Here is a 16238-nt window from a genome sequence, read left to right as displayed (position 1 = left end):
AAAAAAAAAAATATATATATATATATATATATATATATATATATATATATACATACACCTATTGATTCTTGAAGGATATAATTTATAAAATGCCTCGTAAACTCAGTTCAACTGCCGTACCCCATCAGAACCCCCAACATATAAGCTTCTTTTATTCCAATGTTTGTAAACAAAGTAAATGTAAACAAACACTATTATAGCCTCAAAACATGGTTCAAACTATAATTTAGATATCATGAGGCCTTGCATCCATAGCTCTGTCTATGAATTTGAAAGTGGTTTCTCCAGCCTCATCAGCTTTTTACAGAAACAGTGGGGGGGGGGGGAATGCTGTGTTATCGTTTCAACTTCTGGTTTCCCCTTTTAAATCATCCCTTTTGTATAGAGAGGAGCGGCGGCCTCTCCATCTCTTTGACGTCTAGAACAGAGAGTGAGACAGAGGCTGTCTAGATTGTCTACAGTGCAGTAGACCACAGTGAATGTTCACTAAGTTTCATTTGTACAGGGTTCATATTCTGGACACTTATTTGTACAGGGTTCATATTCTGGACACTTATTTGTACAGGGTTCATATTCTGGACACTTATTTGTACAGGGTTCATATTCTGGATTTGTACAGTACAGTTAGTGTCCTGGACACTAGTTTCCTTTGTACAGTACAGTTAGTGTCCTGGACACTAGTTTCCTTTGTACAGTACAGTTAGTGTCCTGGACACTAGTTTCCTTTGTACAGTACAGTTTGTGTCCTGGACACTAGTTTCCTTTGTACAGTACAGTTAGTGTCCTGGACACTAGTTTCCTTTGTACAGTACAGTTAGTGTCCTGGATACTAGTTTCCTTTGTACAGTATAGTTAGTGTCCTGGACACTAGTTTCCTTTGTACAGTACAGTTAGTGTCCTGGACACTAGTTTCCTTTGTACAGTACAGTTTGTGTCCTGGACACTAGTTTCCTTTGTACAGTACAGTTAGTGTCCTGGACACTAATTTCATTTGTACAGTACGGTGTTCATATTCTGGACAATGGTTTTATTTGTACAGTACAGTGTTAGTGTTCTGGACACAAAGGGAGATGAATATTGATTTATAAACCTGGTTGTGTGGGGTTAGATTACTTCTCAGGCCACTTTGTCATCCGTACTGGGTCATACTGCCAAATCCTTCTGCCCAGGACACACTACTGTCATCACTTCTGAAAAGCCAAACAATGGTCCTATACTACCCTAATAAAGGACTTGGAGATGAAGACCTCATAGGTGATCAGTTCATGGTGGTAAGAATTTCATTGAAACTGTCACTTGCACTGCAGACCTTCACATAGTAACATAGGCTTCAGTAGTTCAGACCCCACATGCTTTTTGTACTGCAGACCTTCACATAGTAACATAGGCTTCAGTAGTTCAGACCCCACGTGCTTCAGTAGTTCAGACCCCACGTGCTTTTTGTTACAGCTTTTCATTTTAAGACAAAAAATAAACCTAATCCTGCCACTCTAAGTAAATCCAATGTTATCAATGAAAACAATTTCCAGCAATTTTATTAGCCCTAATATTTACTATCCTAATTAAAAATGTCTGGAGGTCGGGTTAACGCGTTGATATCATTACAAAAAAAGTCTGAGTGAGCAGACTGCCGACCACCGACAAATTCAGGTCGCAAAAAAACAGACTGTCTCCAAAACGAAACGATCCGTAAGATTCCATCTTGGGACTCCACTTGTCAGTCCCAGCAGTGCATGTCTTTCACAGTCGAGCTCCAGGAGCCGGCTCCGGCTTTAAATCAAGCCCCCGTCAGAAGTTCTGCGCTTCCGGGGCCACGCTTGGTCACGCTCCCTCAAGGCAGACTCTGTATCTACAATATATGCCTGAAGAACTCATTAGAGCCACTGGAGGAATGAGCTCCCCTGTCATGATGCACAGCTCCCCCCCGCCTGTGTGTGTGTGTGTGTGTGTGTGTGTGTGTGTGTGTGTGTGTGTGTGTGTGTGTGTGTGTGTGTGTGTGTGTGTGTGTGTGTGTGTGTGTGTGTGTGTGTGTGTGTGTGTGCATACGAAAGGTATGTTTGTGGGGGAGAAGGGGGGGCAGACTCAACTTTAAAAATAAAAATATTTCACCTTTATTTAACCAGGTAGGCTAGTTGAGAACACCTTTATTTAACCAGGTAGGCTAGTTGAGAACACCTTTATTTAACCAGATAAGCTAGTTGAGAACACCTTTATTTAACCAGGTAGGCTAGTTGAGAACACCTTTATTTAATCAGGTAGGCTAGTTGAGAACACCTTTATTTAACCAGGTAGGCTAGTTGAGAACACCTTTATTTAACCAGGTAGGCTAGTTGAGAACAAGTTCTCATTTACAACTGCAACCTGGACAAGATAAAGCATAGCAGTGTGAACAGACAACACAGAGTTACACATGGAGTAAACAATAAACAAGTCAATAACACAGTAGAAAAAAATAAAGAGTTTATATACATTGTGTGCAAAAGGCATTTGACTTACTTGAAGTTGTCGTCCTCTACAAACTTCTGAAGCTCCTCGATATAGCGCACGGACATTAAATACTTCTGAACATGGGGGAGGGTCACCAGGTGATCTGTGAAGGGGGAAATTGGTGTGGGGGAGGGAGAGAGGGTAGCAGGAAGACAAAAAACAGACAGTAAGACAAGAGAGACCAACTGAGTGACAGACGGTGAGAGAGAGAGAGACCAAGTGAGTGACAGACGGTGAGAGAGACAGACGGTGAGAGAGACAGACGGTGAGAGAGACAGACGGTGAGAGAGACAGACGGTGAGAGAGACAGACGGTGAGAGAGACAGACGGTGAGAGAGACAGACGGTGAGAGAGACAGACGGTGAGAGAGACAGACGGTGAGAGAGACAGACGGTGAGAGAGACAGACGGTGAGAGAGACAGACGGTGAGAGAGACAGACGGTGAGAGAGACAGACGGTGAGAGAGACAGACGGTGAGAGAGACAGACGGTGAGAGAGACAGACGGTGAGAGAGACAGGCGGTGAGAGAGAGAGCAAGAGAGAGAGAAACGGTTTGGAACACTTCATTGTCTTCCTCTTAATGTGGTTTGTTGAGCTACATTTACTGCAACACGGACAGCAGAGTCTCCTCCTAACCCCTCCCGTCGGCAACAGTCTCCTCCTAACCCCTCCCGTCGGCAACAGTCTCCTCCTAACCCCTCCCGTCGGCAACAGTCTCCTCCTAACCCCTCCCGTCGGCAACAGTCTCCTCCTAACCCCTCCCGTCGGCAACAGTCTCCTCCTAACCCCTCCCGTCGGCAACAGTCTCCTCCTAACCCCTCCCGTCGGCAACAGTCTCCTCCTAACCCCTCCCGTCGGCAACAGTCTCCTCCTAACCCCTCCCGTCGGCAACAGTCTCCTCCTAACCCCTCCCGTCGGCAACAGTCTCCTCCTAACCCCTCCCGTCGGCAACAGTCTCCTCCTAACCCCTCCCGTCGGCAACAGTCTCCTCCTAACCCCTCCCGTCGGCAACAGTCTCCTCCTAAACCCTCCCATCGGCAACAGTCTCCTCCTAACCCCTCCCATCGGCAACAGTCTCCCCTAACCCCTCCCATCGGCAACAGTCTCCTCCTAACCCCTCCCATCGGCAACAGTCTCCTCCTAACCCCTCCCGTCGGCAACAGTCTCCTCCTAACCCCTCCCGTCGGCAACAGTCTCCTCCTAACCCCTCCCGTCGGCAACAGTCTCCTCCTAACCCCTCCCGTCGGCAACAGTCTCCCCTAACCCCTCCCGTCGGCAACAGTCTCCTAACCCCTCCCATCGGCAACAGTCTCCTCCTAACCCCTCCCATCGGCAACAGTCTCCTCCTAACCCCTCCCATCGGCAACAGTCTCCTCCTAATTCCTCTAATCAGCAGCACTCTACTTCTAACGCAAATGAACATCTGAGCAGTCTGGGTAATCCTTCCCCCGTTCTCTCCTCAAAGTGTGGTCTGAGTGAAGCAAATGGCTAGCGCCTAGCCGGCAGTACGTGAGAGACATGACGTGTAAGCTCTGGGGCGAACACCGGGCGGTTTGGTTGTTGCATCTTAATGCTGTTACCAGCTGTCGTAGGGGGTTAAGGTTGTACATGTGTTCATTTCGGCCCCATGCGGTTGCCATTTTGTTCGGGCCCTGGGGAAGTTCTCAGAACCTCGCTGGCATTGACCTTGTCGCTCATCTCTGTGTGCGTCGACGAGGGATTTACTTTATTTAAACCAACTCCGCTAACAATGGCAGCGAGGCCAACTACAACTGCTCATCTCTGTGTGCGTCGATGAGGGATTTACTTTATTTAAACCAACTCCGCTAACAATGGCAGCGAGGCCAACTACAACTGCTCATCTCTGTGTGCGTCGATGAGGGATTTACTTTATTTAAACCAACTCCGCTAACAATGGCAGCGAGGCCAACTACAACTGCTCATCTCTGTGTGCGTCGATGAGGGATTTACTTTATTTAAACCAACTCCGCTAACAATGGCAGCGAGGCCAACTACAACTGGAATGAATAAACCTCTCCTTCGTTTTCACTGTGCATGTTCTTTACTCTGCACAACGTTTCATATATCCTGTAGAAGTCTTATGCCAGGCCAGGATTTGATGGGCTTTCATAAACATTATTGCAACACTTCAGGGTTCATGAGCTCAGTCTTGTTGCAGTTGAAGAGACATCTTGGATCTGAGATCTGTTCCACAGTTCCAATGTAGAAATGAGGAGTAAACATTTGCCTGCTCTTGCCAGTGTTGTCTAACTAAAAGTATCTTCAAACAACTTAAAGATGATGTACATACAAGGACAGCAGGACTACCATCATACAGGCCTGTGGGAACATTCATATCATTTAACACTCGAACCCGCCTAGCCTTTCTCTCTATCAGTGCCCTCTAGAGAATGTTGAGAAAGTTATCGGGCGTTTCTTTAGCATATGCATCAGATATCAATCAACAGAGTCAACGATATGTTTTGTATAATTCTATAGAAAGTCACAGAAAAAAGCGTAGACCTAAATAGCCTAGTTTCGTTTCTATTACAATAAAAACATTACAGTGTATTCCGTTTGATCAGCTTGATTTGTAGATTTGATTAGTAAAGAGTTAAAGTAACGAATAAAGTCGAGTTACAGCTCCTTTTGAAAAATTAGAAACTAAAAAGATAATATAACCAGACAGGTGTGCAGGTGAAATTATTTCCAGTATTCCTAAAGAGAAGCACCAGTACATGAACAATTATAAATGATGGATTGCATAAATAAATATTTGTGGAAATATATTCATGATAAATATATAAAAAGTAATTTGTTGATTGTATCAGACACTATTGTGCCAATTTACCCAGAGCCTTTAGGAATTAAATCAAATCTAGTCTTTCTTTACACTTATTGGGTCCACAGTCAGCACACATCTTCTAGGCTTTATGTGAGCAAACCCCACAAACAAATTGGTTGTACTGCACACAGTTTTCATGAATTTTGAGAGTTATTTGACAAAGGTAAGTGTAATAGAAACTGCAGAAGCTCTTTCAGCTACTAATATAGAAATCAAAATATTTTACTTTGACGGAGGATCAGATAAAGTGATGCTCCTTTCTCTCCATCTGTCAATTACAAGATGCGCCCATCTCTTCATGTACAATGTGACGACTGCTAGGCCTAATATTGTCACTCATCATATTATTGTCAATTTAATCTCGCCTATAGGCTCACTCTTATTATGTGTGAAGTTCGTTTTGGTATAGTTAGGGTGTAGTTAGTCATCCATGTGTCATTCATGCAGTGGGCTGTCATTGTTTGCTTCCCTGTATTGAGTAAAGGAGATGTTTTGCATTATTCTAAAGGACTACTGGACATGTAGCATGTTTTCATTTCCCTTACAATACATTTGATTAGTAATATAGTTATTGTAAATCAAACAGTCCCATAACAACTTCTGACACCAAAAGGTCTGCAGTCAAATGATTTGCCGCTGATAAATAGGCATAACAAACTCATCATAACACTATTGTGTCTCAAAATTAAATCAACCTCATCACCGTCCTTATCATTCAGTTAGGCCTAATTTAAATTCGATTGTGAAGTAAGGTGCACAATTATCGGCCATTTATCCATTTGTTATTAATTCAGTGAGGAGGGAATGTCACATTACCGCCACAATGGCTGGGTACCAACGTCCTACAGCACATTGTCTTGGAGCCTGGCTGGGTACCAACGTCCTACAGCACATTGTCTTGGAGCCTGGCTGGGTACCAATGTTCTAGAGCACATAGTCTTGGAGCCTGGCTGGGTACCAACGTCCTACAGCACATTGTCTTGGAGCCTGGCTGGGTACCAACGTCCTACAGCACATTGTCTTGGAGCCTGGCTGGGTACCAATGTCCTACAGCACATTGTCTTGGCGCCTGGCTGGGTACCAATGTCCTACAGCACATTGTCTTGGCGCCTGGCTGGGTACCAATGTCCTACAGTACAATGTCTTGGAGCCTGGCTGGGTACCAACGTCCTACAGCACATTGTCTTGGCGCCTGGCTGGGTACCAATGTCCTACAGCACAATGTCTTGGAGCCTGGCTGGGTACCAATGTCCTACAGCACATCGTCTTGGAGCCTGGCTGGGTACCAACGGGGGGGGTAATTTTAACCCACTTTTTTCCCCAAACTCTGTGATTACGATCTTGTCTCATCACTGCAACTCCCCAATGGGCTCGGGAGGCGAAGGTTGAGTCATGCGTCCTCCGAAACATGACCCGCCAAACCACTCTTCTTAAACACCCGCACGCTTAACCCAGAAGCCAACTGCACCAACGTGTCAGAGGAAAACGCTGTTCAACTGACGACCGAGGTCAAGCCCGCAGGCGCCCGGCCCGCCTCAAGGGGTCACTAGAATGCGATGAGCCCCGGGCCAAACCCTTCCCTAACACGGACGATACTGGGCCAATTGTGCGCCGCCCTATGGGACTCCTGGTCACGGCTGGTTGTGACACAGCCTGGGATCGAACCCCAGGCTGTAGTGACGCCACAACACTGCGAAGCCTTAGACCGCTGCGGCACTCAGTATTATTTTCTGTAGCTCAGTTGGTAGAGCATGGCGCTTGTAACGCCAGGGTAGTGGGTTCGATTCCCGGGACCACCCATACGTAGAATGTATGCACACATGACTGTAAGTCGCTTTGGATAAAAGCGTCTGCTAAATGACATATTTATTTTTATTTTTATTTATTTTATTTAAATCAAACGTCAGTGGCCGTTGGCGGTTCTAGTGTTAACACTATTATGAATTCCCGAATCAAACTGTGCTGGATCTGATATGTCCTTTCCAGCAACTTTCGGTGGCTGCAGCCAGGCCAGTGCCGTACAGTTTAGCTCAGTTGGACTCAGTAGTTTGAAAATCCCTTCATCGATAAGAGAGTATTTGAGAGTGTCTGTGGGTGATTGTGGCTGAGGGGGTGAAGCTGACAATAAGGAAATCCTTCTCTAACGGGTACATACTAAACTCAGCAAAGATTATCAAAGATAATTTGTAGAAATTCAAATAACTTTACAGATCTTTATTGTAAAGGGTTTAAACACTGTTTCCCATGCTTGTTCAATGAACCATAAACAATTAATGAGCATGCACCTGTGGAACGGTCGTTAAGACACTAACAGCTTACAGACGGTAGGCAATAAAAGTCACAGCTATGAAAACTTAGGACATGAAAGAAGCCTTCCTACTGACTCTGAAAAACACCAAAAGAAAGACGCCCAGGGTCCCTGCTCATCTGCGTGAATGTGCCTTAGGCATGCAGCAAGGAGGCATGAGGACTGCAGACGTGGCCAGGGAAATAAATTGCAATGTCCTGTCATGACGTGGCCCTTTCTGGGTGTAGATCATAGCTTCTCACTCTCTCCTACACCCAGGTTCTGTTATCTAAATTCCTGGCGGGGACTTTCTCCCCATTTTCATGCAGTAGGGAAGAGTTCCACAGTAGAACAAAGGAACTCCCGCCAAATTCTGCTACATTCCAGAATTTGAGACTGGAAAAATATCCATATTTTGGAGAATGTGTAAATGGTCGGTGGAGAAGCCAGGTACGACCCGGTCCGTTTTGTTTCATGTTTGTGACCTCATGAAAGACAATTTCAGCCACAACTTTTTATTTTTTATGTATGTATCTATGTAGGTTAGGATGGTATAATTTATTTATTCTTTATTTAACTTGGCAAGTCAGTTAAGAACAAATTCTTATTTTCAATTACGGCCTAGGAACAGTGGGTTAACTGCCTGTTCAGGGGCAGAACGACAGATTTGTACCTTGTCAGCTTGGGGGTTTGAACTTGTAACCTTCCGGTTACTAATCCAATGCTCTAACCACTAGGCTACCCTGCCGCCCCACATTACCCTAACTCTGTTTATACAGGCGCTTCCATTATGAGGTTTGCATCTAATTATTGTTTACAATGAATGAATAAAGATGAAACTATTTGTGAAATTATGTAATGTGAAACCTTTAATGGGAGATAATTGTAATTCCCTTTAAAGTTGATCCCTACAGAATAAGAGCAAATCTTAGATACTAATTACTAGTCTGTAGGTTGAAATTATGTAAACCTGGGATGCGGATACCGACAACCACCGAAACATCCATCTATGAAACCATTTCTGAATGGTACTCTGAAGTATCCAAACTAACCACGAAATAGTTTGATCTTCAGGGAAACAAAGAGAGAGAGAGAGAGAGAGAGACGATGATGAACTGACTCTCCAGCAGACGGACTGACGATTTCAACAGCGATCACAACGACACCTGGGCGTAAATATATATTGATTGCAATTATTTCCCAATGAGTGAGCGTTCATGTGCAAAGGATTAGCATTTCAATGAATATAATTATCAACTGTATGTAGTGACCCCTTTTGTCTTTCCCGCTCAGTCCACACCCCCTTCCCAGTCCACACCCCCTTCCCAGTCCACACCCCCTTCCCAGTCCACACCCCCTTCCCTTTGTCCACCAAGCAGTCATATCGGCTCAGCCCACTAGGGAATCTTACCTATAATTTGTTAGTAACAGATCTACTGTTTGAGCATTTCTGTGATTATTTAGTTAGTTGGTAAATACATTATTAAACTGTATGGATGATTCCTAGTAAAGGCTGGGTTCGTGCAGATAACCAACAATTTACGACATTTGGAATGAGACTGACGTAAGGTAAGAAGACTAATAAGAAGACTAATTGATCAGATATTAAAATATCTGAAAGTTTTATTAGGAAAATTATAACTTTGTAATCTGAATATTATCCGTGGTGCCCCGACTTCCTAGTTATTTACATTTACATGATTAGTTTAATCACGTAATAATAATTACAGAGAATTTATTTGATAAAATAATTGTCATATTTAATGATGCCAAAGACACGACAGCCGTACTGTGAGACGCCTAAGACAACACTACAGGTAGACAGGACGGACAGCTGATCATCCTCGCAGTGGCAGACCACGTGTAACAACACCTGCACAGAATCGGTAAATCCGAACATCACACCTGTGGGACAGGTACAGGATGGCAATAACAACTTCCCCAGTCACACCAGGAATGTATAATCCCTCCATCAGTGCTCAGACTGTCCACAATAGGCTGAGAGAAGCTGGACTGTGGGCTTGTAGGCCTGTTGAAGTCACCAGACTTCCCCGGCAACAACGTCGCCTATGGCCACAAACCACCGTCGCTGGACCAGACAGGACTGGCAAAAAGTGCTCTTCACTGACGAGTCGCGGTTTTGTCTCACCAGGGGTGATGGTCGGATTCGCATTTATCATCGAAGGAATGAGCGTTACACCGAGGCCTGTACTCTGGAGCGGGATCGATTTGGAGGTGGAGGGTCCTTCTTGGTCTGGGGCGGTCTGTTACAGCATTATTGGACTGAGCTTGTTGTCATTGCAGGCAATCTCAACGCTGTGTGTTACAGGGAAGACATCCTCCTCCCTCATGTGGTACCCTTCCTCAGGCTCATCCTGACATGACCCTCCAGCATGACAATGCCACCAACCATACTGCTCGTTCTGTGTGTGATTTCCTGCAAGACAGGAATGTCAGTGTTCTGCCATGGCCAGCGAAGAGCCTGGATCTCAATCCCATTGAGCACGTCTGGGACCTGTTGGATCGGAGGGTGAGGGCTAGGGCCATTCCCCGCAGCAATGTCCGGGAACTTGCAGGTGCCTTGGAGGAAGAGTGGGGTAACATCTCACAGCAAGAACTGGCAAATCTGGTGTAGTCCATGAGGAGGATATGCACTGCACTACTTAATGCAGCTGGTGGCCACACCAGATACTGACTGTTTTGATTTTGACTTTGTTCAGGGACACATTATTCCATTTCTGTTAGTCACATGTCTGTGGAACATGTTCAGCTTATGTCTCAGTTGTTGAATCTTGTTATGTTCATACAAATATTTACACATGTTAAGTTTGCTGAAAATAAACGCAGTTGACAGTGAGAGGACGTTTCTTTATTTGGTGAGTTTATACAGTCTTCTGTCACTGAAACAAGTCTGTTGATTTACCTCTGTTGCTGCTAACATGCATAGAATAACTGATCTAACATACCATATAGCTTTCCATCTTTTCACCATGTATTACTTAACCTGGCATCCGAAGACTTAATCTACACTTGAGTTGAGCACACCAATTTATTTTTGTGTGGTGAAGTTGACTTGTCCGTAAAAACGAGGGAAATGTTGTACTCTTACCATATTTACAGGACATCTGCAGGTCAGAGATCACCCTCAGCAAATTGTTCATCTGATTGGTCCTCTGCTCTGTCTCGATGATGCTATCCGATGCCGGATAGGCCGAGTCGATGTAGATCATGTCCAATAGGTAGATGCCTGCAGGGGGAGAGGGGAGGGACCAGAGGAAGGGGAGGAGTTAGTGGTATCCTGTGCACATCTTCATTAATATGAATTATGTGACAGACGTACAGTGTCTTGGTTAGATAAGTTTTCAAACATGTTTGAATCACCTTTGGCAGCGATTACAGCTGTGAGTCTTTCTGGGTAAGTCTAAGAGCTGTGAGTCTTTCTGGGTAAATCTAAGAGCTGTGAGTCTTTCTGGGTAAGTCTAAGAGCTGTGAGTCTTTCTGGATAAGTCTAAGAGCTGTGAGTCTTTCTGGGTAAGTCTAAGAGCTGTGAGTCTTTCTGGGTAAGTCTAAGAGCTGTGAGTCTTTCTGGATAAGTCTAAGAGCTGTGAGTCTTTCTGGGTAAGTCTCTAAGAGCTTTGCACACCTGGATTGTACAATATTTAAAGTTCTTCAAGCTCTGTCAAATTGGTTGTTGATCATTGCAATGACAGACATTTTCAAGTATTGCCACAGATTTTCCAAGCCGATTTAAGTCAAAACTGTAACTAGGCCACTTAGGGACATTCAATGTCGTCTTGGTAAGCAACTCCAGTGTATATTTGCCCTTGTGGTTTAGGATATCGTCCTGCTGAAAGGTGAATTCATCTCCAGCCACCACCATTCTTGATAATATGACGAGTGGTACTCAGTGAAATGATGTGTTGGATTTGCCCCAAACATAACACTTTGTATTCAGAACGAGGTGGATTTCTTTGACTTTTTTTTTGCAGTTTTACTTTAGAGTGCCTTACTGCAAAAACATGATGCATGTTTTTGAGTATTTTTTATTCTGTACAGGGTTCCTTCTCTTCACTCGTGAAATTAGGTTAGTATTGTAGAGTAACTACAATGTTGTTGATCCATCCTCAGTTTTCACCAATCACAGCTATTAAATTCTGTCACCGTTTTTAAGAAGTCACCAATGGCCTCATGGTGAAATCCCTGAGCGATTTCCTTCCTCTCCAGCAACTGAGCTAGGAAGGACACCGGTATCTTTGTAATGACTGGGTGAATTGATACCATCCACATAATACAATGAACAACTGCTACAATAAAAGATATATATTTTATAATACAAAGTAACTCAATTATGAAATAGCGCCCCCTTCTGTGCACATTCAGTAATACCTTATACCCCGGTATGGTACAGAAACGGTATGACGGTATTAACATCTGCATACCACCCAACCATATTGAGGAGCTGTGTTGAGTACTGGAGTGAGTCAGTCCTCTTAGTGCAGCTCAAACCACATTATTTCACTATAGTCTTATGTTGTACGGCTGCTTGGTTTTCCATTCAACTTGCCTCCTAAACTTAGCCTGGTTGAACCAGACTGAAAGCTGTGCTCACCGTGCTTTAACCAGGCTATCTTAAGCTGTCTGAGGAAATCACATACTGTTGTGTACAGTACTCTTGAGTCTGGTCAGACTGTTAGTGAAATCACATACTGTTGTGTACAGTACTCTTTAGTCTTGTTAGACTGTTAGTGAAATCACATACTGTTGTGTACAGTACTCTTTAGTCTGGTCAGACTGTTAGTGAAATCACATACTGTTGTGTACAGTACTCTTTAGTCTTGTTAGACTGTTAGTGAAATCACATACTGTTGTGTACAGTACTCTTTAGTCTTGTCAGACTGTTAGTGAAATCACATACTGTTGTGTACAGTACTCTTTAGTCTTGTTAGACTGTTAGTGAAATCACATACTGTTGTGTACAGTACTCTTTAGTCTGGTCAGACTGTTAACTTCATTTTTTGCTAACAAATCAAAACAACATTTTCTTCTGGGTTCCAATATTATTTAATCTTGTTCTGTTAACCTTTTACATACCTTTAGTTCATATAGGCTCTTTGATCCAGACGTGTCTGTTAACCTTTAGTTCATATAGGCTCTTTGATCCAGATGTGTCTGTTGTTAACCTTTAGTTCATATAGGCTCTTTGATCCAGACGTGTCTGTTGTTAACCTTTAGTTCATATAGGCTCTTTGTTCCAGATGTGTCTGTTAACCTTTAGTTCATATAGGCTCTTTGATCCAGACGTGTCTGTTGTTAACCTTTAGTTCATATAGGCTCTTTGTTCCAGACGTGTCTGTTGTTAACCTTTAGTTCATATAGGCTCTTTGTTCCAGACGTGTCTGTTGTTAACCTTTAGTTCATATAGGCTCTTTGATCCAGACGTGTCTGTTGTTAACCTTTAGTTCATATAGGCTCTTTGTTCCAGACGTGTCTGTTGTTAACCTTTAGTTCATATAGGCTCTTTGTTCCAGATGAGTCTGTTAACCTTTAGTTCATATAGGCTCTTTGATCCAGACGTGTCTGTTGTTAACCTTTAGTTCATATAGGCTCTTTGATCCAGACGTGTCTGTTGTTAACCTTTAGTTCATATAGGCTCTTTGATCCAGACGTGTCTGTTGTTAACCTTTAGTTCATATAGGCTCTTTGTTCCAGACGTGTCTGTTGTTAACCTTTAGTTCATATAGGCTCTTTGTTCCAGATGTGTCTGTTGTTAACCTTTAGTTCATATAGGCTCTTTGTTCCAGACGTGTCTGTTGTTAACCTTTAGTTCATATAGGCTCTTTGTTCCAGATGTGTCTGTTGTTAACCTTTAGTTCATATAGGCTCTTTGATCCAGACGTGTCTGTTGTTAACCTTTAGTTCATATAGGCTCTTTGTTGCAGACGTGTCTGTTGTTAACCTTTAGTTCATATAGGCTCTTTGATCCAGATGTGTCTGTTGTTAACCTTTAGTTCATATAGGCTCTTTGTTCCAGACGTGTCTGTTGTTAACCTTTAGTTCATATAGGCTCTTTGTTCCAGATGTGTCTGTTGTTAACCTTTAGTTCATAGAGGCTCTTTGATCCAGACGTGTCTGTTGTTAACCTTTAGTTCATATAGGCTCTTTGTTCCAGACGTGTCTGTTGTTAACCTTTAGTTCATATAGGCTCTTTGTTCCAGACGTGTCTGTTGTTAACCTTTAGTTCATATAGGCTCTTTGTTCCAGATTAGTCTGTTTTCTCCCTCCGCTACGGTAGTCATGCATCTTGGAAACATATACAGTTTGCACAAAGGTCTTAAGATGTAACCGTTTTATAAAAGAGACAGTGATACAGAACCCAGATCTTAATGCTGCCTGTGTGTGTGTGAGAATCTACAGCATAACAGATGTCTTGTTTGATCGTATATACAACGCGGTAGGAAATTAAGACTAGAGATTCTTAGCACAATGCTGAGTTTTACTGTTGTGTTGGGAGTTCAGGCTGTCTTAGTCTTTGTTGTTGGGCATGTGTTGTCTCATAATCCTCCTGTACAGCCATCTATTGTTTTACAGGCTGGAGGCCTAGGATTTTACACTCACCAAATGCTGCAAAGTACTCTCCCCCCCCCTATCCCCCCTTTCTGTTCTCTCACACACTAGTTCTACCCCCCCCCTTTCTGTTCTCTCACACACTAGTTCTACCCCCCTTCTGTTCTCTCACACACTAGGTCTACCCCCCTTTCTGTTCTCTCACACACTAGTTCTACCCCCTTCTGTTCTGTTCTCTGTTCTCTCACACACTAGGTCTACCCCCCTTTCTGTTCTCTCACACACTAGTTCTACCCCCCCTTCTGTTCTCTCACACACTAGGTCTACCCCCCTTTCTGTTCTCTCACACACTAGTTCTACCCCCCTTCTGTTCTCTCACACACTAGTTCTACCCCCCCCATTCTGTTCTCTCACACACTAGTTCTACCCCTCTCACCCATTCTGTTCTCTCACACACTAGTTCTACCCCCCCATTCTGTTCTCTCACACACTAGTTCTACCCCCCCCCCATTCTGTTCTCTCACACACTCACACACTAGTTCTACCCCCCTTTCTGTTCTCTCACACACTAGTTCTACCCCCCCCCATTCTGTTCTCTCACACACTCACACACTAGTTCTACCCCCTTTCTGTTCTCTCACACATTAGTTCTACCCCCCTTTCTGTTCTCTCACACACTAGTTCTACCCCCCTTTCTGTTCTCTCACACACTAGTTCTACCCCCCTTTCTGTTCTCACACACACTAGTTCTACCCCCTTTCTGTTCTCTCACACACTAGTTCTACCCCCCTTTCTGTTCTCACACACTAGTTCTACCCCCCTTTCTGTTCTCTCACACATTAGTTCTACCCCCCCCTTTCTGTTCTCTCACACACTAGTTCTACCCCCCTTTCTGTTCTCTCACACACTAGGTCCACCCCCCTTCTGTTCTCTCACACACTAGTTCTACCCCCCTTCCCCCCTTCTGTTCTCTCACACACTAGTTCTACCCCCTATTCTGTTCTCTCACACACTAGTTCTACCCCCCTTTCTGTTCTCTCACACACTAGTTCTACCCCCCTTTCTGTTCTCTCACACACTAGTTCTACCCCCCCCCCTTCTGTTCTCTCACACACTAGTTCTAATCATTAAATCACAACAGAATACTAGTAGGTTGCCTTGCCGAATGCATTCCACATATACTGGACACTGTCACCAGTCTGACGTATGGACAAAGTCGGCATGTCTGTACACCCTCTGCACGTGACTGAAGGCATTACACTTCTTATACTTTATACTTATATTTCTGAAGGCATTATTCATTTATTTATATATTATGCTCTTCATGTGTTTGAATGAATATAAAATGTTACAGAAAGAAAACTAGTAAGCCCTCCCAGCAGAAGTGGCACGATAGTTGGAGTAGCATTATAAAAAGGATGAATTGTAGTGAAAATGAGTGGTACATCTGGTCTTTTACTTATAACAGGATTTGACATCCGTGTCACCATGCTCTGCAATGTGTCAAAACACACCATGCTCTGCAATGTGTCAAAACACACCATGCTCTGCAATGTGTCAAAACACACCATGCTCTGCAATGTGCCAAAACACACCATGCTCTGCAATGTGCCAAAACACACCATGCTCTGCAATGTGCCAAAACACACCATGCTCTGCAATGTGCCAAAACGCACCATGCTCTGCAATGTGCCAAAACGCACCATGCTCTGCAATGTGTCAAAACGCACCATGCTCTGCAATGTGTCAAAACGCACCATGCTCTGCAATGTGTCAAAACGCACCATGCTCTGCAATGTGTCAAAACGCACCATGCTCTGCAATGTGTCAAAACGCACCATGCTCTGCAATGTGTCAAAACGCACCATGCTCTGCAATGTGTCAAAACACACCCTGCTCTTCAATGTGTCAAAACACACCATGCTCTGCAATGTGCCAAAACACACCATGCTCTGCAATGTGTCAAAACACACCATGCTCTGCAATGTGTCAAAACACACCCTGCTCTGCAATGTGTCAAAACACACCATGCTCTGCAATGTGTCAAAACAGTCA

At 43.9% G+C, this 16238-nt stretch overlaps 1 protein-coding gene across 3 annotated transcripts in view; it reads right to left on the bottom strand.

The window, feature by feature from the left end:
• Positions 1-16238, bottom strand: part of LOC123989539 (ras-specific guanine nucleotide-releasing factor RalGPS1-like) — a 318616-nt gene that overhangs the window by 51040 nt on the left and 251338 nt on the right. For all 3 annotated transcript variants that reach the window (XM_046290621.1, XM_046290623.1, XM_046290622.1), the window contains 2 exons: positions 10729-10866; positions 2497-2590 (listed from right to left, as the gene is read on the bottom strand). In XM_046290621.1, coding sequence (XP_046146577.1) covers positions 2497-2590; positions 10729-10866 — 232 coding nt within the window. The remainder of the gene's footprint in view (positions 1-2496; positions 2591-10728; positions 10867-16238) is intronic.

Source organism: Oncorhynchus gorbuscha, linkage group LG11, assembly GCF_021184085.1.
Source record: "Oncorhynchus gorbuscha isolate QuinsamMale2020 ecotype Even-year linkage group LG11, OgorEven_v1.0, whole genome shotgun sequence".
Classification (NCBI taxonomy): domain Eukaryota; kingdom Metazoa; phylum Chordata; class Actinopteri; order Salmoniformes; family Salmonidae; genus Oncorhynchus; species Oncorhynchus gorbuscha.
This window is presented reverse-complemented; position numbering and strand designations above follow the sequence as displayed.